The following is a 17,767-nucleotide window of genomic DNA, read 5'->3' as shown; positions in this document are numbered from 1 at the left end:
GTATCAGCTACTGATTGGCATAAAGTTCAATTCTTGGTCGGAGTTTCTCTTTGAGTGCTTCAAAAAACAGGAACTCAGAGAAGCTCTTTTGCATAGATAACAACTGACAGTTTTTAACTGTTCTTGTACTGGAAAACAATATGAGACTCTTTCCTTTGCTACTAATGCTCTATCTCTTAGCTGTACTACGCATACAATTCATTATCTCATAAGTTTACTTTTGCATCAGTTTTGCTTTAACCTTTTCCCTATTCAGTGACATGAACCCTGCGTTGCTAAGGGTTACCTTGGAATATTAGTGGCTCCACTGAAATCTGTAAATGCATAGATGAGGGTAACAACCAGCGTGACGACAACAATAGCAGCATCGAAGATATTCAGCTTGGAACTGAAGTATTTCTTAAATCTGGAAGAGAGGAACACGAGTCAGAAAGCTGATCCTTCTCATTTAGTTTTACAGGGAAACAAACGATTTCCAGCACAGCAAGACAAAAGCGCAGGACAAGAGACGCATGTTGACAAGTTCTGATATGTGAGCATGCAGGAAATATGAGGACTGGAAAGGAAACTGGATCTGGGACTTATCTTCTAAATAATGCACAGCACTGTCCTGTCTCAGGGCTGGTGGTAACCATGCTCATCTCATGTTCCAATTTTTTCTAATATCAAGACGTGTTTAGGCAATAAAATGTATCTTCCGGGAGATGTAAACATACACATAAAAGTTGTAAGATGTAAAGATATCGTAAAAGTTATCACCTTGAAGTTATGATATACCGGTATTGATTACATTTTGTCACTGCCATCATTGGTCCCTAAGTGCATGAAGTTGAGAAAATCAGCTCATTGTATCCTTATTTTTTTTTTACAGATTGTGCCAGAAGTGTGAGATGGAAAGATTGAGGTACGCAGCGAGATAAAGTTCCTGCATTTGAAGAGAAATAACGTCCGGCAAATTCATGATGAGCTGATGGCTGTTTATGGAGACGATTGCCCATTTTATGACACTATTGTGATGTGAAAAAGTAAATTCCAAAGTGGCCACATGCTCTTCACAGATGAGCCAACACCTGGAAGATCATCCTTGAAGGACGATACGGCCACACTGAAGAAAGTAGAGTGTTTGATCTCCAAAGACAGACGAACAACCATCCAAATGATCCTGAATGAAGCTGGCCTCAGTTATGGTAGTGTGTGGAAAATGATTCATGATGAACTGCACATGTCTAAGGTGTCTGCACTCTGGGTTCCATGTATGCTAACCCTTTTCCAGAAACACACATGGGGTGGGGGGTGGCCTTTTGAGATAGATGTTGACGCAGTTGGCACAGGATAAAGAGGGATTGCCAATTGGACAACACAGGTGACATCATTCTTGAAGTGGAAGAATGGTTTAAGGCACAATCTGCAGACTTCAAATATAACAGTATTCGGAGTGTCAAAAAAACGCTGGGAAAAATGTGGAAGGTGACTATGTAGAAAAGAGTTAACGACTTCAAATCAAAACAAACTTTCTGCCAATTTATTTTAAAGGTGACACAACTTTAAAATAGCCCCTCATACATATAAATCAACAAATAACTTGTTTGTAATATCTGTATTTGTTACAATTTGGACATTTTATACATATGCTAGTATTTAAAATTAATAGACCATATGATATCACATACTTCAGCTTCTAATACCAGGAGCACATGGACTGATGAAGGAAAGCACCGGACTAACAGGTGAGTCACTCCGCTGCGGAAATCTCTGCAGGGGCCAAGGGGACCACAATTTATTTGTGGCGAGACCTGGATGTGTGTTTGTGTGTGTGTCGGGGGTGGGGGGGCGCAGCAGCTGGCCCTTGGCAATTGCCCATTTTGCCCCAGCATTGCTCTAGTTTTTCCTTGCAGTTGACCTTTGCCCCCTCGACTGAAACCAGACATGTGCTGCGTTTATTTGACATTTATCACCTACCCCTCCACAAAAATGTGCAGCAGAACATCTATCAGGAAGAAAATGGAAATGGATAAGGAAATAGCTGATATGATAGCGGCCGTCTCAGCACTTTTGTCCACCACTGACAGATCCACAATGACGAATACAAAATCCACAATGATGAGGACAACTCCAAAGACCCTGAAATATAAATAATGACAGATGAAACAAATGCACATTACAGGAAAGTGGACATCAATACTTTTAACAGAGTAACCAAGCAGCTCAGGGTGACCCAAACTACTAGGAATGTATAGGGGGATAAAAGGAACCAAAAAGCCCTCCTACTAAAAAAGCAAAGCTTGGTGTAATTGCCTTCTTAAAACAGAAGGAAATTTGCAATAATTCAGTTATAAGTGAACATTTGTGGTTACCCACAATGCCCTACTGAATATGCAAATTATCCCTTTTTACTTTTAAGTGGAACTCTCATCTAAAACATTTTCTTTCTAGCTTTGAGTAGTGTGACAAACAAAGTTAAATTCTGTCAGATTTTTATTGCTATTTTCTGTCCCCATGTCAAAGATTGCCTCTACTTCCTGTCTCACTGAAATCACAAGGAACTAGAAGAATCTCTCCATCAGAAAATAACACCACAGGAAATCAGATGCTTCTCTCCACCAGGAAGTGACTCCACAGGAAGTCAGATGGTTCTCTAAAACATAAAATGACTCCACTGGAAGTAAATGTGACAGAAAGTGAGGAAATCTCCCCAATATGAACTTGGTCAACAAAAAAAGATACAACTATTGTAACACTTACAGTACCTTAACCATTAAAAAAAAGTTCATTTTTGTTTCCTGTGTGCTGGATGGGCATGTTCCCTTATTTCCCCCCCCAAAATTGCCTAGACATATTTTAAAGTGATCATGAAGTAAACTTGTACAATATTAACTAAGACCATTGAGAGAACAAAAAGCACTCCTACTAAAAAGCAACACTGAGTATACCTTACCTTCTTAAAAAAGAAGGTATTTGAAACCACATCAATCCCTGCCATGCACTGATGAGGACCAGATAGGCCAAAACAGGCTGTATGCATAATGTAACGTTTTTTTTACTTCAATCAGTCACGCTGATACAAGTTACACTTACAGTGTATAAGAAATCAATGCGCCTGTCAGGCCTGCCGTCTATCCTCTCCTGTGTCCCGCGCTTGGCCAGAGCGGCGGGATGAGTTGGAATCAGCGTGGGAATCCCCGCGTCCTGGCTCCGCCAACTGCCTCCGACTCCCACGCTGATTCCAACGCATCCCGCCGCTCTGACCAAGCGCGGGACACAGGAGAGGATAGACGGCAGGCCTGACAGGCGCATTGACTTCTTATACACTGTAAGTGTAACTTGTATCAGCGTGACTGATTGAAGTAAAAAACCGTTACTGCACCAGCGGTGCGCTCTTGTTCTCTCTTTGTCTTTTTGTTAGAATCGCTGGCACCATCCAGCTTCCGGAGCAGCACCCACCCACACCTCCCCACCATCCATCAAAGACAGCGCAGGGATTGTTCTTTTTGTTGGATGCATGATGTGTTGATGTGGCTCCGTATAATTTATAAGCTATAGGCTTGCTATACACCAGCAGTTCTGGATGCCAGCCTGGGTTCAGGGGCATAAAGAGATTATTTGCATATTTAGGAGTGATGCATCGAGTGAAACCACACTTCTACACTTCAGGGTTCCTGAGCAGACGCTGTGGGTATGCATGTAAGCATACCCATGTCTATTTGGTAAAGAGGATGCACTCACCGGCCCCTTATCTAAGTGCTCCGGCTTCTGGGCTGGCCGCTATAAATTACATTGTAATCGGTGACTCTGACAATAAGTGACCCGGAACAGGAAGACTGTGGGTTCTCTCTGCGCATGCACTGGCCTACAGGCTTCTTCCTCCCCTCCGCGTGTGAACGGCAATATGATGCGCGCAGGAGGGGAAGAAGCCTGTGCATGCCAGAGGGGACCAGCAGTCTTCCTGCTTATATGCATATACACAGTGTCTGCTCAGGGTGGGTCCCTTTAAATATGAATGATCACACATACGTTCTGTTTTAAGAAGGCAGATTACCATATACTCAGCATTGAATAAGCCTATAACATTCCTGCCCTTTCACCTTGTTGGCACTCAGACTGCACACCATGCTGTTATGTACTATTCTCACGTCTATTTCACAACGTGTTCTGAACACTATTATTACGAGTAGCGTATTCCAGGGGCAATTACTGCATTCACAAGATGTCCAAAGGACGATGCAGACACAGTAGTAAATGAAGTAAATATTGACATAGCTAGCTTGGACCATCACAATTCAGCAATAAGTTCACAGGAACACATAGGCAAGGGGACTCTATTCGGTGCTTCACTTGTGAAAATGGACCTGAACTCATAGAGACATGCACCCTGTATGTATTTAGAGAGTTTAGCCTGTCTAAGCCCCCCTCATCTGTGACCAATCACCACCATAATTTGATCTCTCAGCTGTGTCATCTCAGGAATCTCCTCTGCCAAGGCAGAGCTGAGCAGCTAATTTGTAAACACAGGATGTTAACAATAGGTCTGCTTCACCCTAACGATTTATTGCAGAATTTGTATCAGCTATAACAAAGAAATGTTTTTCTTTAAAGGTTATTATGCTGTTGCGTATCGTTTAGAGCAGAGAGGAAGTCCTGAGTTCAGGTTCATGTCAGACTCAATGAATGTAAGCAAGTCATTTACAAGCAGCTGCGCTGAGACAGTTGTTATTTGCGCTGTTGTTTTCCTTGCGCTGTCACAGAAATAGCTGCTCCACCTAAGTCTACATTCATGTTTTGTCAACTGAAATTGTTTCCCACACTGGCGCAGTGTTGTCTGGTGCAGCTGAAACAGGACTGATTCTTGGTATTTGACCGTTCTGAACTCGCCGGCCTCTTTATCTGGTGTGTTCATTTAAACATACAACCAGTATTTTTATTGATGTTCTTCTCCGTCATGTAAACAAAACCTCAACTTAGGGATGAATAATACCCGGAAGGCTGAATTATGAGGTTTCTTGAGAAGCCAGATATCATAATTATTATGCTGACAATCCATTTCTATAGTGTTGACACTCCAGAGAGCTTTACAGAGCTAAGGTGCGCACAAATTCACAATTTCTGGCCCCCTGTAGAGATCTGGACTTGGTCCCTCAAAAAGCAGTTTGGGGCCAAGTTGTGTACAGATGCACTGCTAGCATTGAGGCTATCAACACTTTCTGTTGCTAAAGAGGGGCGAGGAGGAATGACGGCATGGCGCATAATGGAGAGGCGCAGAGACGGTGGGATAAGGAGGAGGACAATGGCCTTGGCCATTACTTAAACCAGATGATCCAGCAGTCCAGATTTCTCACTGGTGCTTTGGGGAGGGTTGGGGGCTGCCCTACACATGCCAGATCCTTCAGTATTTAGGGTGTCTGTAAGGCTTTGACTCAGTTCCCACACGAGCACCTGCTCCGGGCCATCCGCTCCGCATCCACCCGCTGTCCGAAGTGATCGCCGCTTTACCTGTCCTGCCGCCACTCGGTCCCTCTATATTCAGCCCAGAGGCTGGCAGAAGCATGGGGCTCTCCATAGGCTGCATTAGGCCAAATCTCCCTAGCAACAGGGCGAATTGTCATTGGTCCACAATGAACAAGTGAGAATTCTCCCTGTTGCTGAGATTTCCCATTGGTCTTTTGCAGCCCAGTGGGGATCCCCATGCTTCTTCCCTGTGTTCAGGGAGCGAGTGACGGCGATCATCAGTGGGACGTGTAACTTGGGGCAGATGCATTTGCCTGCCCAGGATTATTGGGGAGTGCATAGAAGTGCGGTCTGCTTACTGCAACGGATCCGTGGGACAAGTGTGAACGGCTCCAATTTATAAATTATGAGCCATTCACTGTCCATTTAGCGATGAGTGGAGAACGAACAAAAACATGGCCATTCTCTGCTCTAGTGAGAACACAGCCTTACACAACAGAACAATACACATTACTCACTCAGCATGGCTTACAATCTACCATGTCCTAGGAGCAATTTTTGGGGCAGGGACAGTGGGCCTCTAGCCTCGCAGCATGACTTTCGCATGTTGGAAGAAATTGGTATATCCAGAAGAACTCCACAGAAACTGGTGAAGAACACACAAAGTTCATGCAGGTTGTGTTCTACTTAACGCCTTTTCTACTACTACCACGATTGAGTTTTGAAAATGATCTAGACTTGACCATTTTCTCTGTGGTTTACTAATCAGAAGTGTTGGTATTGACTGGTCCTGTACAGATACCAGTGGGTGTTTTGTTCAGGACCAAACAATATAAGTATAGATGTGGGTAAGATGTGGCTGCTGATATAGGTGGGATGCAGCTGGTGATGTGGGCAGGATGTGGCTGGTATGTAACCCTGGCTACACTCCCTGCGCCCCCTATGGAACAATTGTACATGTGTGTGTGTTGGTTTGGCCTTCCCATCCAATTAATCACCTTTTGTTCAAAAAGAACGATCACCTGAAAGATTGTGTGCACATCCCATCATACTGAGAATCCAAAGGTCATTGCATGCCAATCCTGTATTGTATTTTTTCCATGCTTCTTGTGTTAACATGTAATTATACCTCTTGTATAAAAACCTAAAGCAGACATGAACTCAGAACTTCCTCTCTGCTCTAAAAGACAAGCAACAGCTCACTTCACTTGCAACCCCTGGATATGTTTTGTGGTAGGCATCGCCCCAAGCCCCCCCCCCCCCACCACCACCCATGGTCGTCACATTTGCAAGTATCTGTATGGATGTAGTAGGACCATTCATTTTTAAAACTGGTTTTGCAGTGAAAACGAAAGTGATTGCTCTATATAATGGCAATCTGTAAAACTCCAGACTTTGAAGTGGACCTTAAAGCAGAACTGAAATAAACTGAAAAAAAAATAAGAGTTTCACTTACCTGGGGCTTCTGCCAGCCCACTGCAGCGACCTGTGCCTACGCAGCCACTCAGCGATGCTTTGGTCCCATGTCGCAGCTCACTTTCACTTTGCGCAGTCCTCGTTCTCGTTTAGGCTCCCGTAGCCGGTAAAGATTTTCTCGTACTGCTCCTGCGCAGGACGCTCCTGGCCACAGAAACGCGTACGAGGATAAGCGTGGCCAGGGCGCAGTGGAGTTCGACATAGAATTCGGCTTCTACTGTGTGAAATGGGGGATCAGTCCAGGACGGCGTGGGCACAGGGCTGGCAGAAGGCCCAGGTAAGTGAAACTTATTTTTTTTAGCTTATTTCAGTTCCACTTTAGTTGAGAATTTCCTCTCTGCTATAAAAGCTAAGCAACAGCATAATAACTTTAAAAGAAAAGCATGTCTTTGTTACAGCTGATACACATCCTGCAATAAATATGCAGTTTGTCTACTTCCCGCTGTCATGGAAGCAGACATAGGCCTCGATTCACTAAGCACGTCTTAAGGCTTTGGATGTGCAAACTAGGGTGCTAAGCAGTTTACACGTCCAAAGCTCTCACTGATCACGTGCAAAAGTTTAGTGCCGCGTGGTGTGCCGATAACGTTGCACCGGTGCGTGTGAAACATTGCACCGTCTGCTTGGACGGTGCGACGTTTCGCGCACACTGGTGTGACGTTATCGGAGCATCGTGCGGCACTAAACTTTGTGTGCGCGACCGATTGCGCGCATATTAGCGCGTGAAGCGGCCGTTTTCGTGTCCTAAGTGCCTCTTCACTAGGGTGATAACACTTAGCATCTCTTTAGTGAACCGAGGCCATATTGTTAACATCCTGTGTTTACAAATTAGACCTCTGCCGTGGTAGTCAGCTGGTATAGCAAATCAAATTACAATTTAAGCTTAGTCACAAATAAGGGGAAATTAGACAAGCTAAACTTACTAAATACATACAGGGTGCATTTCTCTCTGTTTTCCTTCTGTCCTGTGCAAGAGTTCAGGAGTGCAAGGTAAAAAGAAACCTTTGGACCTGATGATGTTTGATGCCCCCCCCCCCCCCCCCAAAAAAAAATTAAACGGGATTAAAAAACATACAATACTCTCTCCAGTGTCTCATCTAAAGAAACGTCTCAAAACTCCTATATTAAATCTATAGTTGTTTTTGTTTTTTTCTCGCAAAAAAATGACAAGGACAGCTTTGGCCAGTTTTGAAGATCACTCGCTAAATTTCACTTTGTTTTCACAAAATTGTAAGCTAACTCAAAATAAACACTTCATGGCAAGCATATCTCAAAATGCTTGTGACAAGTGCATGTCATCTTTGTTGATAATATCTTTTGCTAAACCATTCTGTTCTGTTTTTATCCATTAGAGGTTGTTCCGTTTGTTGGCAAGATGAGATTTCAGTTCTAGAGGCCTGCAGGCATGCAATGCAAAGAAACCTGTCCTGTCCTGTCTAGTCTATATATTCTCCAGCTCAGATAGATGAAGGACAAACTACTGTAACTAGCAGCTGATTAACCTCATCAGTCCAGGGCTGTGGAGTCGCTAAAGAAATCATCCGACTCCTCAGTTTATGAAACCACCCAAGGCCGGATTTCTAATTTTAGCGCCCCTATGCCACCTTTCTTGTTGCTCCCCTTCCATCAGCATCACCCCCCTCCATTCCATGTACATCCCCTTTTCCATGTGTAAAATCCACGTACAGCAGTCTCTTATAAAGAGAACCCGAGGTGGGGTTCTGACAATGCAATACACATACAGAGGCTGGGTCTGCCTATACTGTCCAGCCTCTGTTGCTATTTCAATCCCCCCTAAGCCCGCCCTTGCGCTCTGCTATCCCCCATAAATCACAGCCGCGTTGCCGACACGCAGTGTGTCACAGTGGGCTGTGTTTATCTCTGTACTGTCAGTCTGCCACTCCCGCCTCCTCCTGCATAGCTCTGGTCCCCGCCCATGTCCCTTCCCTCCCCGCTGATTGGACCGCGGGCGGGACCGGAGCTATGCAGGAGGCAGGGGGGAGCACGCAGAGTGACAGGACAAAGGTAAACACGTAGCGCGGCTGTTCTTTATGGGGGATTGCAGAGCGCAGGGGGAATGGAGGGGGGATTGAAATAGCAACAGAGGCTGGGCAGTATAGGCAGACCCAGCCTCTGTACGTGGATTGCATTGTCAGAACCCACCTCGGGTTCTCTTTAATGATAGCTCTATTGAACAGCAGCACCATTTTTTCCTTGTGTTGCTCCCCATTTGCAGTTCTCCTTTTCAATTTGCCGCCCCCTTCCTCCATATACAGCAACTCTTCTTCAATATCCAGTCACCCCTCTTCCAGGTCTGGCAGCAGCCCAAGGCCCGGACCTTTGTGACCTATGCAGAAATCCGTCCCTGAAACCAATGACTCTGATTCCAGGTACCCAAAATTGCTCTGACTCTTTGACTCCGACCCCACAGCCCTGCTCATCACAACAGCACAAGTGTTACTTTGTACCACTTTATTAGATAAAACACTTTGGGCTTGATTCATTAAGCTGCACTGTTACGCTGCGCACCTTTAATGTGAAGGAGTGTCCGCTAATGCATGCATTACATAGCAGCGCTCACTGCTATGTAAGGAGCGTGCCTTCCTCAGGAATGTGCCTTGCTTAGATAGGAGCGTGCCTTCGAATGCATGCTCCTATCTAAGGAAGGCACACTCCTAAGGAAGGCACACTCCTTACATAGCAGCGAGCGTTGCTATGTAAGGCATGCATTAGCGGACACTCCTTCACATTAAGGTGCGCTGCTTTAGCAATGCAGCTTTATGAATCAAGCCCTAAGGCCCATATGCAATTCACTTTTTCTCCTTAGTTTTCTCCAAGTTGATATTTTCAATAAAATACCCTTTAAATCCCCAGCAAGCAAGAAAATACACAAAATAATTTTGATTGTATTTTTTCTACTACTTTGGGTACTTTTTCTTTTCTCTGTTGCAACACAATGCAATGGTTATAATGTTGAAGGACCCTCATATAAAAATGTCCTACCTGAATCCAAAGGACATCACAATTGGAGAGATTACTTTCTTCACCTTGCTGGAAAAAAAAACAGTAAACAGAATTATAATTAATTTTATTACCAATTTTGAGTTGGTATCATTAAATAAAACAATCAGACAAACAAAATAAATTATTCTAAGGGCTCATTCACAGTAAAAGCAGTTTAAACAATAATTATGTTTATAAAAGTACTATAAATGCCCCTTCAAAATCTTGAACTACTGACCTTGTTATCTGTTTCCTACAAGCAGATGTTTTTTACTCAGCCATGGCAAGATTTACACCCCTGAGAGATATGCTACAGTCTAACTGCATTTACAGCTATGAATTATTAATCCTTACAGTGAGAAAGAAGGAAAAAAAAGGAACACGGGACAGTTCTAAGTAGGATTGGGACTGTGCACACAAGTTCCTCATCATGGGCCATATTCACAAAAAAATTGTAAAGCTGCCATGCATAGGGAGCTATGTAATACGTGCTGCGCAATCAGCATCACCTAAGTTCAAAGTAATCACCAGGGTAGTTTCTAGGTTAAATTGCACCCAGGGCGAGGGTGTTAAAATTGCGCCCCCTTCTCCCCCCCACCCCCGTGGACTCACAAACCCTTACTCTTTAGGGACAGTCACACAGCCACAGGTCACAAGTAGATCTGCCTACTTACTAGTGACCAGCCGCTCATCCAGGAGGAAGCAGGGACCAGGAAAACACACAGCCGCAGAGTCTTTTCTTCTTTCATTTGGCTGCACCACATGTCACCAGCTCCCTAGTGGTTATGTCCTTCTGCCTGCGCCACCCTTCTACTTGCTGGTCTGCACCCAGGGCAGCCGCTCTGCCCGCACTGCTCAAGAAACAGCCCTGGCAATCACTTTGAGTGCACTCTTCTTCGCACTGCCCCTGACCTGACACCTAGACGTAATGTCAATACATCTATGGCTGTGCAAAGGGATTTGAAATGTAATACGGGTGTCGGCAATTGCCAGACCCCGCATTACTTCTCCCTCCAAGTTGCTACAACTCGGAGGCAGCATAATATTTAACGCACCTGCTATTTCATGTCCAGAAGGGTGAGCTGTCATTCGGTTCACCCTGCGCCCAACTGACCAGGCGGCGTACTGACAAGTACGCCCTACGTGATGCCAGTTATGTGACATGCAATGCTCGCGTCACCTAGGCAACGTGGCTAATTGCGCAACAGGTGCTACATAATAAGCTAATAATGGTAAAATTTCTGTGCGCTCCCTACACATAACAACTTTACTTTTTTTGTGAATTTGGCCCCATATCATGTGTAGCTTCAGGAACCTTTTAAGATAAACATTGAAGCCCCATTCCTCCTCGCAGTGAAGTGTTTCAGTACATCCATTTTTTGCAAATGATGCTAGTGCCATGTGATATTTTATAGCTGTCGGCCATCTCACTGGGGAGATTTCATTTTACTTCCTACCCCTGTAATAGTTAATAAAAGGACAAAGAGTGAGTCCGATTTCCAAATTAGACAAAATTCTCCTAACCAATCAGATTAATTAAACCGATGTGATTTTTGGATCGATATGTCAATCTGATCAGATTGGTTAGGAGATTTTTGTCCATTAGAGGTCCCAAACAATCAATTGTTCTAAAACGATGGTTCAGGAAATTGTATCATTAGTGGCCACCTTAAAGTGGAATATAACCCTGCATTTCATCTTTGCTCTAAAACATTATTTACAGCATATTATATGCAACCAGCATTTTTTTTACTAGACCAGCATACGAAGGGTTACACACAGAGCTTGAAAGTTCAGTTCAGTGAAATGTGGATGCATCCGAACTTTAGATAATGTTATCTTGTGTTTACTTAAATGTATCAAGTGAGGAATGTGACACATTATCTGACTGTGCAGAAGCAGCTGGAGACAGAGAGACACTGAAAGCATGTCTGCCTTCAACACATAACGAATAAAACCAGTTATTAATAAAATGCAAAGTCAGCTCACAAAGCAAAAAACTGTACTTTTGGAAACCTATAACTTCTAAATGAATACTAATACTTATGCACAAATGCAAATATGATAACCATATTGCATATAAAAAGTAGGTAAACATGTTTTTATTGAATATTAAGCCAGGGTTTTAAACCGCTTTAAAGGAAGTAAAATTAAATCTCCAGCATGGACTTCTGTTCCACTGAAAACTGTCCGAAGCGTGACTTAGACTTGCTATAAGGTTCTCAGGTCCTGATAAAGCAGGACAAAGGATTTATAATGCTGATGCGACTGATCCGACCTGATCTTATCTAATAATGAATTCAATCTGAGCAGAAAATAAATTCACAATAAATTCTGAGCTGTAAACTATGCTAACCCTAATTCCACAGCAAAGGCAACCATGGGTAACAAGACAGGCAAGTGATATTTTAATGTAAGAATGTAATGGAAACAGTCAACAAAATGTATTATGCATGCAACGTAGAAAATGGTCAGCACTATCAATACCACATTTACCACGTTTATTGGTCATCATGCCTAAAGCCTCGGAAGAAGCGCCACTCGCGCGAGCCTCAACAGCACCCACACTGAGTGAATATTTTAGCCTGATCAAATTGCTTATCATTTTCACGCTGTTTGCGGCCCCAGACGATGGTCTCAGACCAATCACAATGATTGGATCAGACGGATGATTGTTCCAGAAATTGGATTGTTAATGAACACCATTAAGCTAGTACACACATGCAATCACTGGAATCAGGAATCTGGAATCAATCCCTCAAGCAGCAGTTCGGGGTTTATGCAGTACGGATGCACTGCTAGTTTGCAGGCTAGCGATGCATTCTATTACTATGAAAGGGAGGGGGTCAGAGGTAAAAGGAGTGGTACACCATGGAGCAGGAGGAGTAAGGAGGGAAAACAATTGTGTCGGGCAGCATTCAGCAGGTTGGATCTCTCGCCAATGCATCCGGTAGGTTCAGGGGCTGCCATGCACAAACTAGGCTCAGCACAGGTGGTCTTTACCGACCGTCTCGACTGAGTTTAATCTACTGTGTGTATGAACCTGAAAGGGGAACTGTAGTGAAAATAACATGATTAATACAATTGCTTATTTTTTACAATATTCACCTATAAATTATGCAGTCTGTGTTTGTCCATTGTAATCTTTCCTCTCCCTGATTTACATTCTGAAATTTATCACTGCGGGTGACAGCCTTAGTTCTGCCAAGTGATCAGTACGGAATGTTCGTTACTGAGAGTTTTACGCATAGAGGGAGATACTGCTGGCTTGGTAGCTGGAAAAAGCCATTATGTCCCACAATGCAACGAAGTTCACAGACGACCATAGTCAAGACATCACACTGTGGAAGGGGTTTACTCACAATATCAGCCATACGGACACCTTTGATGATCTATGTGAGAAAAAATAAAGATTTCTCGCGGAAAGGGGGTATCAGCTACTGATTGATCCTTGGTTAAAGTTTTTCTTTATGGGTGGGAACCAATTAACATCTCTGTATGTTTTGGCATGTGGGAGCAAACTGGAGTACCCGGTGAAAACTGACGCAAAGAAATAAACAAACTTAATGCAGATAGTGTCCTGGCTCCATTTGAGCTGGAGACCCTAGTGCTGTATGGCAAGAGTGCTATTCATTACGCCATCATGCTGTCCACCTGTATATGGAAATACAAAGCAGTGCAGTATATAAAGGAAAGGGTGGGCTGTATGAGTCCTCGACCATAACAATTCACTTTTCTCCTGAGTTTTCTCAGAGATGATGTTTTCTCGACTCATACAATATTTTTTCAGCACCTACCAAAGGACTGTAAATGATTATCCTGTAAGGAAACTCAGGAAAAAAAATCGGAATCACTGCTATGGTTGATGTTGCCATTCACACCTGCCACAGATGAAGGTAGATACTACATTTTTAAAGGCTAATTTTTCTGATTTGAAGCAAATTTGGTTGCAATTTGTACGGAGACTGGAACTGAACCACACAAAGTCAACTGAAACTTCCTTTATTGGTCTACTTTCAACATGCATACATACAACAAGCAACCAAATTGCAACCCGATTTCTATTATTTCTGTCTGGGGTAAACAAGTCTAATTGTTAAATGCCTTTGCGCTCCCATACAGATAAACCTTGAACTATTGAATTTGTTATCGGTTCCCTGTACTCCAATAAGTTTTTTTCAGCCACACACAGTTTTTTAACCCTCATTAGTTATCAATAAGAGTTACACTACGGAAGCAGTAGATTTGGGCGCATGAGACAAGTGGACAAAAAGGGCGCCCCATTCACTTTCATTATAAATATCGTTTAATGGGCGCTGAACGGGGAAAATAAGGCGCCGGAGATTTTTAAGGATTTATAACGGCGCCCGGAGATTTTTAAGGATTTATAACTATGTTTGTGATGATTTAAGTTTACAAAATGAGCCCGTGACGAATAACGTTTATGAAGATAATAAATCACTATTTCTAAAACATTTCTAACACATTATTATCCACCCAAAAAAATAATTTACATTTTTTTTCTTTACATTCTTTATTTATTCATGTCTGTAAAACATTATTATCCATAGGGGGTTTTAGGTTTAGGCACCAACAGGGGGGTCTTAGGTTTAGGCACCTACAGGGGGGTCTTAGGTTTAGGCACTAACAGGGGGGTCTTAGGTTTAGGCACCAACAGGGGGGTCTTAGGGTTAGGCACCTACAGGGGGGTCTTAGGGTTAGGCACCTACAGGGGGGTCTTAGGTTTAGGCACTAACAGGGGGGTCTTAGGGTTAGGCACCAACAGGGGGGTCTTAGGGTTAGGCACCAACAGGGGGGTCTTAGGGTTAGGCACCAACAGGGGGGTCTTAGGTTTAGGCACCAACAGGGGGTCTAGGGGTTAGGGATAGGTACAGGGAGGGTTTTTAATAAACGAAAATATAAGTTTCACTTTACAAACAGGGAAGATTAACGTTTTAAGAATTGCCGATCTCATACACATTATTTAGTGATTTATACATTTTTAAATCACTATTTATAAACGAAATTCTACACAATAATTTCTATAAACGATATTTCCATTTATCGTTTATACCACGCGCCCTTTTTTCCCGACGCCCTTTTCGTACGTACGCTTTGTTATCGGTTCCCTGTACTCCAATAAGTTTTTTTCAGCCACACACAGTTTTTTAACCCTCATTAGTTATCAATAAGAGTTACACTACTGTCTGACTGCAGATTAAGTATAATTTAAAGTCCTTTCTTAAAGCACATCTGTATTTGACCAGAAAAGTAGATTCTTTGCTTACCCAAGGCTTCTTCCAGCCCCCCCCCCCCCCCCCTCAAAGCTCTTGGTATCCTTCAGGTCCCCTCTGTTATGCCTCTGCACCCTTGCAAAGATCTGTCACTATCGGCTACTGCACACGCATGGTCCCATCTGCATACCTCCTCGATTGCTCTTCCATCATTGGAAGCATTCTGTGCATGCACCATTTTCAAAGGAACTGTATTGCACGTGTCCAGGATGCCCCCGACAACAGAATGGGACCGTACATGTGCAGTAGCGCATGACTAGACTAGTCAGAGATCTTTCTAAAGATAGCAGCAACACAACGGAGGGGAGCCGAAGGACACCAAGGGACCTGGAAGGGTATGGGAGGCTGGAATTATCCCAAGGTAAGAAAACTGTTTTTTTTTTTTTTTGGGGGGGGGGGGGGGGGGAACAAAACAAAAGAAACACAGCCTCGTTCTAAGTGAGGGTGGGACTGTATGCTTATGGCATCATGTGCCATGTTATTTCCAATACAATTTAATGTAGATATGTCTGCAAAGCAATATAAAAAGGGCGGCCACCTGAGACTTATAAGCTCTTTCTGTGTGTTTTTTCCAGTTAACAGCACATTACACTTGCTATTTTCTCAAATGGTTGCCTTTCCCACTCAAGAGAATTACTTTATGTTCTTACAGATTAAACATCAACTTTTTCTCCCGAGTTCTCCCCAAGATAATTTTCATATTCTCTTTACAATATCATCTTTGAAATAACTTTTTTAAAGCATTTTACAATTGAAAAACGTACCTAAAAGTAGGTGAAAAAGTATTGTCAAAATAATTTTGAGTACATTTTTGTTTGTTGGTGGCTTAAAAGACATTTTAGGACAAGGTGTGAAAATATTAATTAAAATTCTGACAGTACTTTTTCATCTACTTTTTGGTACTTTTTCAATTGCAGAGTGCTGAAAGTTATAAACTGAAGATGAAAAATTACTGTATCTCCTGGGAGAAAACTTAGAGGAAAAAGTGAACTGGATTGGGCCCCATGTGTTTTCTGTCTGCACAGTCCTGTCCTGTATTGTAAGAACGCTCACCAAGCGCTAACTTACTTCAGACATGTTGTTGTTTCCTCTGGATCATTCTTCCCATCATCCACCTGAATGTTTACTTCAGTTTTAGGATACCTGTTTAACAGGCAAACACAGAAATGAGAATTTATGTTAATGATAATTTATACTGTAAAGCATCATTTCCTGTAATGTTTCCATAGTGAGGCTGACTTATTATACATTACAGAAGTTTGTACACATGCTGTATATATTGTTAATGTATACGCTGTCTATGTCTGTTAGGCCCGGTTCACACTTGCGGTTGTCTGCCAAACGGACCGGATGACCTGACCGGATCCGGACCGGATCCGGATCGGAACCGTACGGTTCTGATCCGGATCCGATCCGGATCCGGTGAGGTTGCATCAGGTGTTCATCAGGATGCGATCCGGATCCGTTTGGCAAAAGTTAAGTACAAACCAAATAAAATGTTGGGGTCTGGGAGGTCAGCAGAAGGGGGACCTGTGGAATCAGGCCCTCTGCTGTTTAGCACTCACCTCCACCTCCGACATGCTGCCAACATCTCCAGCTCGTGTAAAGTCACTGCTGCTCCACTCCAAAATGCTTGCCCATGTGTCCCCATCCAAAATCGCCGCAACAATCCGCATAGGAAGTGGGGTAGAACATCCGGATTTTTAGCCAGTGTGTTGTGCGCTCTCCGGTTCTCATTGCTTTGTATTGGCCGGATGGTGCAGTCCGGCTCCGCCCCGGATACGGCTGCTGGAGGAGCCGGACCAAAAAATAGCGCATGTTGAAACGGACGCCGGAGTCCGGATCCGGCCCGGATCCGGTCCGGCTCCGGTCCGGCAGAACGGACGCATGTGAACGGACGCATAGGCTTTCATTGCCATGCCATGCGTCCGTTCCGTCCGTTCTGCAAGCGGTCCGGCTCCGGCACGGCTATTCCGGACGGCCACCGCTAATGTGAACCGGGCCTTATTTTCCCTTCTGCCAAAGCCTATGTGTACCAAAGGCAATTCCAGGTACGGCTCCAGACTCCGTCATACTTAGCGAATACAGCTGATTCTAATTCTGAGAAGAAATTTATCCAAAGTAGTAATTGCTTCATATATCTATGTGTATGGCCTAATTACATATTATTCTTTTTTATTTACAGTGCTACCCATAATTATTCATACCCCTAGCAAATTTTGACTTAAGGTTACTTTTATTCAACCAGCAAGTAATTTTTTTTACAGGAAATGACATAGGTGTCTCCCAAAAGATAATAAGGCGATGTACAAGAGGCATTATTGGGGGGGCGGGGGGGGGGGGGGCGGGGGGAATTCTCACCTTTTAGTTACATTTGAGCAAAAAGTATCCAGTCCAAAATTATTCATACCCTTCACAAACTGTCACAGTCTGTGTGAAAATCCAAGTTCTATACCATTCCAAATAGTCCAAGCTGTTCTAAAGCATCCTAATTACCCTGATTAATTGGGAACAGCTGTTTTAATCAACTCAACAGGTGAAAAGCAGCAGCT

At 43.4% G+C, this 17,767-nt stretch overlaps 1 protein-coding gene across 2 annotated transcripts in view; it reads right to left on the bottom strand.

Annotated features, from left to right (window-relative positions):
* Positions 1-17,767, bottom strand: part of LOC137543984 (phosphatidylinositol 3,4,5-trisphosphate 3-phosphatase TPTE2-like) — an 86,573-nt gene that overhangs the window by 37,836 nt on the left and 30,970 nt on the right. For both annotated transcript variants that reach the window (XM_068265040.1, XM_068265039.1), the window contains exons 3-6: positions 16,284-16,358; positions 9,922-9,969; positions 1,960-2,121; positions 287-406 (exon numbers count right to left, since the gene is read on the bottom strand). In XM_068265040.1, the coding sequence (XP_068121141.1) occupies positions 287-406; positions 1,960-2,121; positions 9,922-9,969; positions 16,284-16,358 (405 nt within the window). The remainder of the gene's footprint in view (positions 1-286; positions 407-1,959; positions 2,122-9,921; positions 9,970-16,283; positions 16,359-17,767) is intronic.

The sequence above is a fragment of the Hyperolius riggenbachi genome, chromosome 2 (genome assembly GCF_040937935.1).
Source record: "Hyperolius riggenbachi isolate aHypRig1 chromosome 2, aHypRig1.pri, whole genome shotgun sequence".
Lineage (NCBI taxonomy): Eukaryota > Metazoa > Chordata > Amphibia > Anura > Hyperoliidae > Hyperolius > Hyperolius riggenbachi.
This window is presented reverse-complemented; position numbering and strand designations above follow the sequence as displayed.